Source organism: Miniopterus schreibersii, assembly GCF_964146895.1.
Source record: "Miniopterus schreibersii genome assembly, chromosome: 3".
Lineage (NCBI taxonomy): Eukaryota > Metazoa > Chordata > Mammalia > Chiroptera > Miniopteridae > Miniopterus > Miniopterus schreibersii.
Window position 1 is genome coordinate 85,923,686 of NC_138103.1, and position 15,302 is coordinate 85,938,987.

Here is a 15,302-nt window from a genome sequence, read left to right on the forward strand (position 1 = left end):
TTAAGTTTAATATTCAGTTTCTCATTCTCACTAACCATATTTCAAGTGCTCAATAGCCAAATGTAGCCAGTGTCTATAGTACTAGACAGCACTGATACACAATTTTTTCATCACTGTAGAAAGTTCCATTAGTCAGCCCTGAGTTAGGTATTTCAACTCTAGGAGTGCCTAGACCCTTGGGAGAATTCAAAATTGAACAGTAAAAAGAAATTGGGTCTTGGAAAGGCAGAAAACCTATTAACAATGAATAAAAGCAAAAAGAAATCCACTGTGTCTGGAAATAAATAAATTTCCCAAGTAAATAAATTTTCTACAAATCTTTACACTTCTATTTAACAATCCAATAAGAATCCCTTCCTAAACATGACATACACTGGCTGGATTCTAACATCTTTTGATTGTGGAACGATCTATAGATTTTTCAGAATTATTATTTAAAAAGAACACTTATGAAGCTGCCAATCTGCTCCTCCTCATTGAGGCATAAACAAGTTTGAAAAGCTTGGATAAACAGGAATGTAGGAATGTTTTCAACTACTTTAAAGCCCTCTGAACGGCAAGCCAATCTTACTTCCAACAGTGACAAAGGGGCCATCTCTCCTCACTTGCCAAGCATCTGCTCATCCGTCAGCCTGCTTGGCTCTCACTTCCCCATGAAATTGCCTGAATCTATCCACTCCCTGCATACAACACCCCAGTATTAATCTCTCCAGCTTTGTCCAACTACTGTCCTGTGCGTACTTCCATCCTGTGCATGTCTCACTGCGTTCTAGTTACTTAGATGCCTGTCCTGCCTGTGGGCTGGAAGCTCCTTGGGGGCAGGAAAGTGACTGACTCTTATTTTTATTCTCAGCTTCTATCGCACTGTCTGACACATAGAAAGTTCTCAATAAATATTTATTAAACTAAGCTGAGCAAATTGGGGTCAAAGCTATAAACCAGCTTTTCACTCTACTCTGATTCAAAGGCTTTCTGTCAGGGGTATTTGAGGTAGAATCAATGTAATCTACTTTGTTTGTCACTGTCTACACTTAATTAGCAGACATATGAATTACTTTGAAACGTTAGCAAGAGCCATTACAGGCTATGATCTATTTGGCTATTGGTAGCCTACCTGTATTTGCTTTCTTGATTATAGTAGTTGCCTAACTTCTTGGGGGGGGAAATAAGATTTTCTCTGGGACCAAAAAGACTAATTATTGAGACTTTGGAGTGAAATCAAGAATGTTGTTTAATCTAAATTCTTTAATATTTTTCAAAATATACAAACAAATCACGGAATAATGAGATTTAGATTTGATGAGACAAAAGTATTGTCAATACATATTTAAAACTTAGATGATAACCCCACTTCCAAAGTGTCTCCAGGAAAATGTCAATTGTTTTTTGTCCCTAAAACACTTTATGAAATGGGAAACACCCAGATTTCAAAACAGAATCCCAAATATGTCATATATTGTTGAAAGATCATTAGTTCATATCTATGTGCTTTTTAAAGCAGAATTCTAATAATCGAGATTAAAAGTCTGGCGTTAGCAATCAAAATCTGGGCGTGGCTCAGCAGCTGAGCATCGACCTAGGGTCCAGGAGATCTCGATTCGATCCCCAGTCAGGGCACATGCCCGGGTTGTGGGCTCGATCCCCAGTCGAGGGCCTGCAGGAGGCAGCCCATCAATGACGACTCTCATCATTGATGTTTCTATCTCTCCCTCTCTCCCTTCCTCTATCTGAAATCAATAAAGATTTTTTTTTTTAATCTGAGGTATAATAAAACTAAATGCAAGTTTTGAAATTCAAGAAAATAATATCAAGGAGGTAAACTGAAATTTTTCCCCCTCCAGGTTGGATTGGGAGCCTAATGGTTCTTTGTTTTTCACCTCTCCTTTGAATATGAATGGAACACCACATTTTACAACATTTATGTTGAAAGACAGAAGAAATACTATCTCTAAATATGTTGAGGGACTTGTAGAACAATTTGTAATTCTTCCTTATTTAGAGCACTGCCCTCGAGATTACATTTGTATAGAGATTTAGAATTTCCAAAACCTTGCATATGTATTATCACATTTAATGCAAACTGTTCATATACATGATTAGTTCAATTATTCAGGCAACATCTGCTCAGTTTACATATTATTCATGACATTTCCCTGCCTTCTTTTTTTCCTTTCTCATTTTCTTTCTTATTAGGTTTGCACTAGTGACAAAGGAGAAAAGAAGATAAAAAGGGGGAATTCAGGCTGATCATACTTTAAAATTTATGGAGTTCTTTTAGAAAAAAATGACTTAGAATATTAAAACTGCTAGCTAAATTAGGCTCTGGTGAGCAGAGGCATTCATTTAAGTGATTTAAATTATTTCATTGTGATTTATTCAAATACCCTTAATTTACAACTTGTAATTAATAACATGATTTTATAATCATTCTTTCCTTTATTTAGGCTGTGAGCTAGAGATGGTCATTTCCATTTTTATAGGTGAGAAAACAGGAATACAGACAAAGTCCATCTATCTACACAGAGGTAAGGATTAGAGGCCAGGATTTGAGCCAAGCTGAGCTCCATTCCCTGAAATCAGCGTGTATCAGAACTTTGAGGGGCGTAAAACACAGATGGGGCTGAAGTTTCTGACTCGGCAGGCCTGGGGTGGGACCTGAGAATGCGCATTCGTTAGTGTTGCAGATCCTGCTGCTGCTGCTGTGGGTGGTCCTCGGGCCACACTTTGAGAACCACTGCTTTAAACCATAGGTGCCCACCTCAGCTCTTTCCACACCCCACGAAGCTGTAAACCAACCAGAGCAGGGAAAGTCTCCTCGATCCAGGGTTGCCCCTCGCCATCCCGGCCCCTCACTGCCACCTGGCCACGGTCAAGGCGCCTGGAACACGTCGCACACGTGAACTCTGCATGAATGGGCTTGTTTTCTCTCGGCATTAGGGAAGCGACCCATCAGCCAAGCGTAGGGTCTGTTCCAGCTAAAATGTTGGATCCTTTTTCTCCTCTAAGCCACTGAATTTCATAAGTGAAACCAAGAGGCACAGGACAGCAGAGAAAACTGTCTCCAAGTCCCTGCCCTCGGGGAGTCTGAGTCACCACGCCATAATGTGGCACCTCCAGGTGTGGGTCCTCTCCCCAAACGCACAATACCACCACTGCCACCCATCAGCGCTTTCCCAGATTCGTGAAGGGCGACTGACTGGTTTACTCTCATTCCTTAGAAATAAATGACTGTCCTTACATCGCCCACCCCAAATAATTTCGACGACTCCTTCCTTTGCATTGCAAAATATGCCACTCAAAATGGGCATTATTCCGTTCAGTTCTTCAGACTAGTTAGGAATATAGACGCTATACTTTTTGAGAAAAGTGGCCAGGTTGTGACGCCCCAGATAGTTAAGTAACTGGAGAATCAAGATCACGCAACCCACAACATTCTGTATTACATCCGACTGGTGAAAATGCAGTAGCTGCAAGAAATGGATTACTGACAGTTGTTAATGTGTAACGTCATGGTCTTACCTATGCACACTAGATCCATAAAACCATACATTCCATAGCAGATTTGAAAAAGGATGTCCTTCCTCTGCCACACTGCATAGGGGCTGAAGGCGGACCAGAGGAGCCAGGTCACACTCGCTATTAAGAACAGGGATCCTAGGATTACAGCAATCATCTGAACTTTCTCAACCAGTGTTATAGAAATGCTTTGCCACTAAAAGAAAAACAGAGGCATGTAAGAAAAAAGGTGCTGTGTATAATTTAGAAAGAAAAGAAAAAAAAAACATTTTCAGCCCCATGTTTCTCTTCATAACGTTTGACCCTTTTCAATCTGTTCGGCCCCCAAATGCTTTTTTTCCATCTCATCCAGGCTATACGAAATAGACAAGGCGATAAATATTAATGAGTTGCCTTAACTTCATTATTTTCAGTAATTCGCCATTCTGTACGTTTAATCTAGTTTTATTCCAGATAACAGCACTGAGCATGAATGGCTGCAGAATATTCAGTACCTGGGAGTCACATTATCATCTTTCACACGTGCGTAGAATTAAAAACCCACTGAAGAAACATGGTAACATGGTGAGAACTCCTTTATTTGGAAATCTGTTTTGCTTTTATCATACTTGGCTACTGCAAAAAGGGTAATTTCTTGTTTTTGTGAGAAAATGCAAAAAACAAATAATCAGATTATATAAGAACAAAAGTGAAAAAGCTGTTTAAGGTAAAATACTAGGATAATTAATTATAAGGGAACTATAAAATTATATATTATCTGTTATTGGTAAATTTCATAGATTTAGATATTACTGACTTTTAATTATCTATAGGGTGATCCATGAAGCCATTTTTGTCAAGATTTAGAATTTGTACACAAATGGAGCATCTCTGAAACTCACAAACTGTATAAGGCACACACTATTCAATGGGGAAAGTAATTTGAGAGAATTCACAGTACAAATGATAAAAAAATCTTTCAAGGGTGTTATGAACTTGAGAGAATTAGTCATGTTGTCACTTTTGCATAATTGAGACAGAAACCAAACTGAAACTGCTATTATGGTTTGCCAATAAACAACGAAACTCAACCTGTAGAGTCTCATTCTGTAGGAAAGATCTCTGGCTGTTGCAACATATGGCTTGTCCGAAGAATTCCTAAACAGTTTAAGTAACCTTTAAAAATAAAAGAGCTTAAACAATCAGCGTCCATTGGGGTGAGTGGTATTTTCTTAAACTCTTTACTTACCTGAAGTCTGAGTATGTGCATCCCCAGATGGCAAGTCTATCACTACTCACAATTTCCCTCTCCATCTCTCACTGTCTCACTGACTCTTTCATCACAAATAATTTACATATAATATTTAAGTATGCATTTGGACCATGCATATTCATGATACTCTTAAATTCTACATTTATGAAAGGTTAAATATCAAAATGCATTTGAAATATTTCATTCTCAAAAGTCATTTATTTTTCTCTTAAAAAACAGAACCAATTGACCAAGTTTGTTGGAAATTCTATATGAAAGATATTTCTAATCATTTTAATGCAGAGATTCATCTATTGGAAAATGGTTCTTGCTTTCACAATTCTGGCTGAATAATAATTAAACTGGTCACATTACTTTATCATTACCAATCAATCAATGTTGTATTTCAAGCATGTATTTGAAGTCAGCTTTTCCCTAACTTCCTGACATAATTTTAAACACATTAATTTCAAACTGCCAGGCATCTGAATTTCAAACCATTTTAAATTGGTGTCACCAAACAAGTGTCAGTGTCAATGTGTTGTTCCTGTGTAGCTTTGATGGTCACTAAAATTTGCATTAAGTACAACCACATGGCAAGCAATATAGAAAACTATTCCCAACCAGCACCCATCCTAGATGGGCGCTACTCTGTCTATATGCATTAGGTGACCCTCTACCAATTTGTTAATCACATTGGAGAGATGAAAACAAAGCATGCTTTAAACCCATGAGGCAAAGGTGTTTGCCAGTAATTCTTTATGTTCCAGATTCATTATGTAATTTTAGTGGAGTTAAATTTGTAGAGCTTAATATTGTATGGTTAATTATATTTGGCTTCAATTAAGCTTACTAATTAATTGACCCAAGACTGCCAGCATGACAATTCAGCAACAGATGGTGGCCAGAGGCTCTACTATACACTCAGGTTTGGGTGTACTGGTGGGTATGTTTTGATGGGGCTGTGTTGTCTCCTGGGACAAAGGAAATTGTGGTGGCTCTGTCTCTGAATCAGTACGACTATGGGGGCGGAGGGATGCTTAGGAGGCAGGCTTCCGACAGGAGGCTTAGCTGTTCCTTAGCAGAAAAGGGAATGATTAAAGGGACAGGCTTACTAGGAATAAGAAATACTGATGCCCCGAACTTGTTTGGTGACACCAAATTTAAAACAGTTTAAGATTCAAATAGCTGGCAGTTTGGATTTAATGTGTTCAAAGTTATGTCAGGAAGCAAGGAAAAAAAGAACTCGATTACAGTACACTGGGAAGCTTAATTATTTGCTATTCTCATAAACATAATTTTTCTTTGTGGATATAAGAATTTGAGATTTCTGAAGCTTATTTTTAAAGCAAGATAAACTGCTCACATCTATAATGAGCTCACTGGAGTTTTTCATTTTCTATCCCTTCGCTAACAATGCAGATCTGTCTGAAAGTGCATCAATGTTCTTCATAAGCCGATGAACCTTAAAAGTAACACCATTTCACTGAAGCGCTAATGAGAACAAACCATTATCGAAACCAAAAGTATTAAACCAGTTATGAACACAGGCATTTCCCTCTGAACACTGATAGCATCTTGGTCATTTCTTTGCTCACTACATACCGATCTTTCTTATTTTTTGCCATTGCGTGCCGTGAGTGGGACTCGCTCACCTTCCTCTCGCAGCAAAAATAATGCTGCTTCCCACTAGCAGGAAGCATTCCCCTCGCATCCTGGCCCGGGAGGCGCGTCATCTACAGGCTCAGCCCCAGGAGCTGTGCTAATGGGCCTTTAGCCTGGACAATAAAAATAGCAGATGAGTCTCTCGGGGCTCCTCTCTTTACCCCAGTGGTATCCAAGACCTGGGTTTTGGTTTGTAAGACATTTCTGAACCTTAAACAAAATTTGTCAGCTGCTGAGCACACGTTCTCTCCTCTAAAACTTGATATGTGTGTGTGTTTGTGTGTATATATATATGTACACAGGCATTTTTTACTTAAATTGCTTCCCAAGATTGGAAAGGGAAGTAAAAGAACAATGACCAGATTGGCTCTAAATAGTTGCTATTATTTTATTTCTTTCCATAACATTTGGATATGCATTGATATTTTTATATTCCTCAAAATCTGTTCAATTTTACACAAACTATGGGACCTAGTGTATCTAGCAAAACAGAACCAGTTAGCTGCTCTTTTGGAAGTCCACCCTCATTGAGTGGACTAATCCCAGCCTATATTTATACAGGGCTAATATGTGCCAGGCACTTTTCTAAGAGGTTATATGCACTTTTCTAAGAGGTTACATGTATTCACTAACTTAATCCCCATGACAACTCTACTAGGGAGGGACTATTATAATCCCCATTTTGTAAATAAGTAAATGGAGGCAGAAAAGTCACACCATTTGCCCAAGGTTAAACACCTAGTAAGACTGGCAACCGAGACACAAACCCAGGTAGACTGGCTCCTAGGGTCATGCTCTTAACCCTTACACTGTACTGTGTAATAATTCCACCAAGCTCTGATAACAATTGTACATGCCCCATCTTTGCAGTGCCACAGCAATTTTCCTGATAAAAGCTTCAAGTCTGCCCTCTCTGGATCTACTGAAGCAGCTTTCCAGCTGGACCTGTAGCTGTGAACCATTCCCAGATCCTCTGTGTAACTCCCAAGTCCACATTCCTAATGAAAGGGGAGCTGCCCCTGCTGGGCTCGGCTCTAAGCTCCATGGAGGAGAGCTAAGTGTTTGGTTCAGCACACGCCCAGTGCCTGGCACAGAACTGTTGCGGGAAGGATGAAAGGATGTAAAAATATTATGAGGCAGAGAGGGAAAGAGGAAGGAAGAAGGAAGGAAGGAAGGAAGGAAGGAAGGAAGGAAGGAAGGAAGGAAGGAAGGAAGGAAGGAAGGAAGGAAGGAAGGAAGGAAGGAAAAAAGGTGGGAGGAGAGAGGAAGAGAGGCCCACTCTTCAATATTCTTCATCTGACTTCTTTGGATTCTCCCAAATGCTATGCACTTTTAAACTTCAGTTCCTCTCTGCCTCTGAGCGCATTCCTTCCGCAGCACGCAGTGCCCTTCTCCCTGTTTTCACCAGATGAAATCTCGCATCCATCCGTAACAGGCTCTAATGCACCTAAAGCAACCCCCCCCCCCCCCCCCCCCGCGCTGCTCATCTAAGCAGAATCCCTCATTCTGGACCTCGCAATCCAACATTTATACTTCTGTGTAGTTCAGATTTCTTCCTCACTTGGACCCCAGATAGGTGTCTCTCTCCCTGTTATCTATGGACTGCAGGTTTCACAACAGCAGAAGCGGAGTCTCGTCTCCATTTATGTTCACCACAGTGCTAAACACACTGTTGGGGCTCCGGGCAGGTTGCCCCAAATGGCATATTGATCCCTTTGAATTAAAGTTACTTGACAAGCAGCCAGTGCAAGAAGGGCATGTGGACCCTGCCTCGCCTTGAATGCAGGATGTAAGTATCGCCTGGGAAAGGTACCCTCCACGCTCCAGCAGGGTGGAGGGTGGGGGGTGGGGGTCCTAAGAGAGACACCTCATCACTAGAGTTAAGGGATCCAGGGCTGAAAAGCTCACATAAGCAAACCTTGTTACTCCTTTACTGCCCAAGTCCTAAGCGTGTTCAGATTCCTCACCAATGAGCACCCAAATCTAAGTGTCTTTGTTTGGTCACTTCTTCACAAATTTATTGTTTCTTGGCCTAAAAAGTATAAAACACTGTTAGCTCATCACTCTGAGAGTATCATTTTTGATCTCCTGTGTGCACATATTAAATTGGTTTGTTTTTCTCCTGTTAATCTGGCCTTTTTCAATTTATTAGTCCAGTCAAAAGAACTCAAAAAGGGTAGACGGGGAGAATTTTCCCTCTCCCTCACAACACCCAGTAAATGCTTTAAATACACAGTTTCCTGACAACAGTTTCCAGTATCTCTCTGACTGCCAGATTAACATTCTCTCCACACCCATTCTATCACTACCTACAGGATCAAGTTACAGCTCTGGCCAAACCACCAGTGAGTAGAGAAGTGAGAATTTAAACTCAGACTTGTTTCCAAAGCCCAAGTTCTTTCTAAAATGCCTCTCTCTGTGTCTGGACATAATTATACCTATCGAAAAGGTAGTTGAAGGGATGGAAAAAAGTCAAATATGAAAAAGGCAGCTCAGCAGAGTGCCAACTAAATCTGACCTACAGCTTTCTAAATGGCATCCTCAGATATTTCTTAAATCTTAAAGTTGCATTTTGTTAAATGAGTAGTAACATAAAGAAGAAAATCTCAAGGAATTATTTCTTTTTAATTTTAATGAAGTTTGGAAAGAATTAAAGAAACTCACACTGGAAATTATTTAATATTCTCTTTATACACAGCTGTTCATAGGTGCACCAAGTAAGGTCCACCAGTCATAGAAAGATGCAAACAATGCACGTGGCCCAGAATTAAGTATCATTTTGTGTGAGGGTCACTGTTACTGTGGCACTCTTGATGGGAAATTAGACAAGAACCCCAATAATTACTACAGACTGCTGTGAAACCATGACAAAAATTATTGCCCTTACCAATGAAATCTTACTAATCAACATAGGTTTATTACTGCCTTCAGAGAAAAAAGGACAGAAGAAAAAGCTAAGAATTTTCTTTAAAGAAATGATGGGAGACTACACCAAGGTAAGACCAACAGTCTGCCCCTTGTATAAATGTATTTCAACCAGTAAGATAAGAACTGAAGAAAAGCATAACTCAATGAGGCCTCCAGGAAGCTATTTAGAAAGATGTACCTGTCATTCCACTGTCTGAAAGAGTTAATACACCTTCTTAATTTAGAACTCAATTTCCTCCCTGAAAATAACAAATGCCCAGAGAGAACAAGGCTGAACTCAGAGACACTAGATTCATTCAGTGTGCATTAAATCATTCGGGCTAAAGTACGGTTTCCTCTTTGTTTTTACAAGGAAGGCCAGAGATGAATCATAAGCTAATAGATTTGTAGTACGATGATTTATAGTACGCAGGTGACAGGTGGGATTACTCACCAGTGTCACAGGAGAGAACACCTGCTCTTAAGAAGTGTCTTCTTCAGTAAAATGAATTTAGCTAAAACCTATTTTCAATCATCTTTAGATGGTTTTTAAATTGAACCACTAAAGCTAGGATTTGAAATGCTGGCAGAAAAGATCTCAATGTATAATCAATTTGACATGCGGATACGGCATTCAATTAATTATATGCCCATTCTTTGTAGAATTTTATTTATAGGCAGCATGTTAAAAGTGATTTCATGGTTTGGTATGGGTCTTCTCTGATAGAGAAACATCTTCATAAACTTACCAGAGCTGTGTTAAATGTCAGACATAAGAAATTGGCTTTGCCTCTGAGAAAGGTGAAATCTAAACAGCTTAGAGAAAATAATCAGAAAAACATAAAACTGCTTCCTTAGAATTTTAATAAAATTGATAAAACTCTAGCAAGACTAACCAGGAAATGAAAGAGGAGATACAATCACTGATCCTCAGATAAAAAGAGGAAAATTTTTATAAACTTAACGCCAAATTAATTCAATAACATTAATAAAATAGATGCATTCTTTGAAAAACATAACTTACCAAAATTGACTCAAGAAGAAATAGAATGTATGTATAACCCTATACAAAGTAAATTAAATTTTTATTCAAAACCTTTCCACAAACAAATGAACAAACACTTCCAGGACAACATGGTTTCACTGGAGAATTTTATCAGACATTTAGGAAATGTAACATTTCCCAACTCATTTTATGAGGCCAGCATAAACCTGATACCAAAACCTGACAAAATCATTATGAAAAAGTAAAAATTCCAGACCAATATTCTTTATAAGCATAGATTTTTAAAAAATCTTCTACAAAACATTGATGAATCAAATCCAGCAACATATAAAGGAGTGAAGCTTATCCTAGGAATGCAAGGTAGACATAACATTCAACATAATTGATTCCATAAACCAACTAAAACAAAGATCCTCTCAATAGGTGTGGTAAAGTTACATGACGAACAGCCATTCATGATAAAACTACGAACACAAAGAAAACTTCTTAACCTGAAAGAAATGTCTACAAAAATACTTAAAGCTAAAATAATACTTATGGTGGAAAAAAAATGCTCCCACACCCTGCCCCAGATCAGGAAGGAGACACAGACAGCTCCCCTTACTCCTCCTCAGTGCCCAACTGCATGTCCCCGGCGATGGGGTGAGGCAAGAATAATAAGTATGAGGACTGTATGTCATCTGTTTGTAGATGACATAATAATCTATGTAAAAAATCTTACGGAATTGACAGGAAAACCTGATCAAATTAGGGGAGTGATTTAGCAAAGCCTCAAAATATAAGGTCAATAAGCAAACATCAATTGTATTTAATATCAGCAGAAAAAGATGGAAAATAAAATTACAGAACAATACTATATTTAAAAACACCATAAAGCAAAGACAAGACGGCGGCGCAGGTAACCGTGTCCCCGCCACCTCCCACAATCTCATCAAAATCACAACTAAAATAAGGAACCACCATCACTCAGAGCCTCCTGAAACCTGGCTGAACAGAAGCCCGACAACCAGGGAGGTGAAGCACCAAGACCATAGGAGGGGCGGAGACGCGGGCGGATCGGGGCTGAATCCCAGAGACCGGGCCGCGGGCCCACCCCCAGTGCCGCAGGGTAAACCCGGGAGGGAATCTCGGCGGCCGAGGTTTCCTGGAGGAGTGAGGGGTCCCAGCCCCACACCAGGCCCCCAGCCCAGGGTTCCAGGGCCAGGAGGAGAAGTTCCCCAACCTTGGGCTATGAAACCACCGGGGACTGTGGCTCAGTGACCAGAGGCTGTGGGAGCTCCAGTCAGCTCCTCTTAAAGGGCCGGTGCACGGACTCACTCAGACACCCTTCCTCTGAGCCCCAGCGCTGTGGGACACTCACAGAGGAACTAACCTGTCTAGATTCAGGGCGAGAGCTGGAGGAGCCGCTTTCTCCCAGGCAGAAGAGCTGGCAGAGGCCATGATCCTTTGGCGAGTCCTCCCCGTACACAGCCGGCAGGCAGGCGCTTCTTTGAATCCCCAGCACCTGACTCACACCTTTGCCCCCTCCCTCTCCGTGATTCCCAGACGCCCCGACCCTCCCCACCTGCAGCTCATCCAGGCCATTTCCAGTTGATTTTCTGTGCAAGTGGCCTCTCAAGCCCCATGCTTAGGACTTTTCTAAAATCTCTCAAACAAGCAGCAGCTGGCCTCAGTGTGCCCCATACCTCTTGATAAGTGGCCCCAGGCCTGGCACTAGTGGCAGCCTGCATTGATTCACAGTTTGGCCTCTCCTGGACACCTCCAAGCCCAGCACAAGTAGCAGCCATCTACTGTTTGCTTTGTAGCTCATGCGGGGTGGCCCTGGGCAAGGGACAGGCAGAGGCTGACTTTGCACCTCCCAGGAGGCCCTAGAGACAGTGCACCTGGTGGTCAGCTTCAATCACAATGAATTACAGCCCTACCACGTCAATGAATGACACACTCAACGGGGGGGATTCCATGAACACCAAAGCTCCACTAAAGTAAATCCTCTCCATAGGGGTGTCTCCAGCACAGCAGTTCTTTGGCTGTAGTTGCAGCTGGTCCTCACAGCTGAATGACTGGGAGGTCAATTCCTCCCAGTGACGCCAATAGCAACCAAGGCTCAATTACAACAGAACAGTGCACACAGCCCACACAGGGGAGCACCTGGAAGACCCAGCTCAGGGGACTGGGGAGGCTGAGCCACTGGACCCTACAGGACACCTACTACACAAAGCCACTCTACCAATTCCAGGACACATAGCAGCTCTTCCTAATACATAGAAGCAAACACCAGGAAGCAGCCAAAATGCAGAGGCAAAGAAACATGTCACAAAGGAAAGAACAGAAGAAATCTCCAGAAACAGAACTAAATGAAATGGATCCAAGCAAGCTAACAGATACAGAGTCAGAATAATGGTTATAAGGATGCTCAAGGACCTTAGTAAGACATTTAAGGAAACTAGTGAGGTCATCAATGACATAATAAAGTACCAATCAGAAATGAAGGCTGCATGAACTGAAATGAAGAATAATTTACAGGGAATCAAGAGTAGAGCAGAGGACACTGAGAATCAAATCAGCAATTTGGAACATGAGGAAACAAAAACACCCAACCAGAAGAGCAAAAAGAAAAAAGAATCCAGAAATATGAAGATAGTTTAAGGAGTCCCTGGGATAACTTCCAGGGGCCCAACATTCATATTATAGAGATGCCAGAAGGGGAAGAAAGAGAGCAAGAAATTGAAATAATAATGACAGAAAGCTTCCCCTACCTGGTGAGGGAGACAGATTTACAAGTCCAGGAAGCACAGAGAGTCCAAAACAGGAGGAACCCAAAGACGCCCACACCAAGACACACCATAATTAAAATGCCAAAGGTTAAAGACAAAGAGAGAATCTTAAAAGCAGCAAGAGAAAAGCAATTAGTTACCTACAAGGGAGCACCCATACGACTGTCAGCTGATTTCTCAACAGAAACCTTGTAGGCCAGAAGGGAGTGGCAAGAAATATTCAAAGTGATGAAAAACATGGAACTACAACCAAGATTGCTCTACCCAGCAAAGCTATCATTTAGAACCGAAGGTCAGATAAAGACCTTCACAGATAAGAAAAAGCTAAAGGAGTTCATCACCACCAAACCTTATTATATGAAATGTTGAAGAGTCTTCTTTAAGAAGCTAATGAACAAAAGAATCTGACAAACAAAATAGACCCAGAGACACCGAAGCATGCAACAGACAGTTGTTTCTCAGAGGGAAAAGGGAAGGGGGGTTGGGAGTGGGAAGAGATTAGCCAAAGAATTTATATGCATATATACATAATCCATGGAGACAGACAAGAAGGGGGTGAAGGCCTGGGGAGGGGGTGGGAGCGAGGTGGATGGGGTCAATGAGGGGGAAAAATGGGTCACCTGTAATACTTTCAACAATAATTTTTTAAAAAATAAAATAAAAAATAAAAAACACCATAAATCAGAAAGTACATGGGACTCAAATTTTTAAAAGATCATCTACAAATCTTTGCTAAAAGAAATTTAAAAGTACCCAAACTGGCACTTAATGGATTGGAAGACTCACTATTGTTCAGATGACCATTCTCCCCAAATTTAACTTCTACACTTAAAACAGAAGAAAAATAGTATCAGAAAAAAAAAAGGTTTCTTATGATTGTTTACATCATTGAAAAAGAAACTACTCCTTTAGAATAATCATCAATCAGTTGATGTTATCAATTGAATTTTAACTCACAGTGATTTAAAAAGAAAAACATATCTCCAAATTGTTGGTTGCAATTTCCACAAGAATTAGGCAGGAGAAAACCCTCTGAACCACTTTCTTGTGGGGAACAATCTTTACGAGTGCTCCCTGGGATGTTGGTAATGCATATCCTTTGAGGGACAATGTCTTGACCACAGATCATTGCTTTATTTAATTAAAATACCTGGAACTAGATCATGTGACCAACAGAAATGCAGAGAGGTGTGTGGGCAGCTCCCCATGAGGGGCTTCACATTATTGTACAGAACTCAGAATATCGATAAAATTTTCTCTTCCAGAAACCTGGAAATCCCAAGAGGTTTGACAAGCCATGTTTCATGACTATAGAGATGTGTTCAATGTAGTTTGCACCTCGAGGTGAGCGTCACCTTGTAGGTTCCTGAGATTAGTGTCCAGGACTGTTGCCTGGGCCCTAGAATTAAGGAGAGAAAGCAAGTTCCTGAGAGGAGATGAGCTCCAAGACGACTTCACTCCAGTACTGAGATTCTTCCCAGCTTTCCCTGTGACAATTGGGCACAAGTGGGATGGATACATGAATAGGCAAGGAGGCTGCTCTTTGACTTCAAGGCCCAAAGAATTGAGTCCCAGATGAATCCAAACAAAGGTAAAACTGGCCTGAGGCCACATGCAGCAGCAAAGGGACTAGAGTAAACCAGAGTGATCAAACAAGCCTGGAAATTTTTAAAAATTCAATTCCAGGAGGGGAGGAAATTAACCCAAAGTGAAGGCTTGGTTACTAAGTAAAAAGCAAGACTAGCAGAGCCCAGAGACATGGACTAGGAGGGATGCTAAATGGGAGAGGTATCTGTGAATGACCAGGGACCAGGGCACTAATTGCACCTGCGAGATGGGCCTTCCAAAGAAACGTCTGTCCGAAAAAACCCTTTCAACAAAAGCATTCTTTATTATCCAGATGCCAAGTCTGTGGAAATAGGAGACTGAGTCCTGAAGACCATCCTATCTGGCTGTTTCCAGATTCACAGGAAGAGGTAGGTCAAAGGCATAGAAAGTGTGAAGGTTTCTTATAAAAGATGAGTACTCTTAGGTTTCATCTAACTGAGAAAAATCTCTCAAATGACTAAGTATTAACAAGAACAATAGCTTTTCAAACTGACTAACTAGCAAGATTAATTTAGCAGCTACGGGGTAAGGAGTCTACATAAGGAATACCAAAGGCTCTAGGTCTCAGTTATGAAAATGCATATTTATTCCTCCA

The 15,302-nt window shown here is 40.8% G+C and overlaps 1 protein-coding gene across 1 annotated transcript in view; it reads right to left on the bottom strand.

Moving 5' to 3' along the window:
- Positions 1–15,302, bottom strand: part of MARCHF11 (membrane associated ring-CH-type finger 11) — a gene marked incomplete at its 5' end in the record, with an annotated part of 79,676 nt that overhangs the window by 15,719 nt on the left and 48,655 nt on the right. Inside the window, one exon of the mRNA XM_081132348.1 lies at positions 3,520–3,712. Coding sequence (XP_080988474.1) covers positions 3,520–3,712 — 193 coding nt within the window. The remainder of the gene's footprint in view (positions 1–3,519; positions 3,713–15,302) is intronic.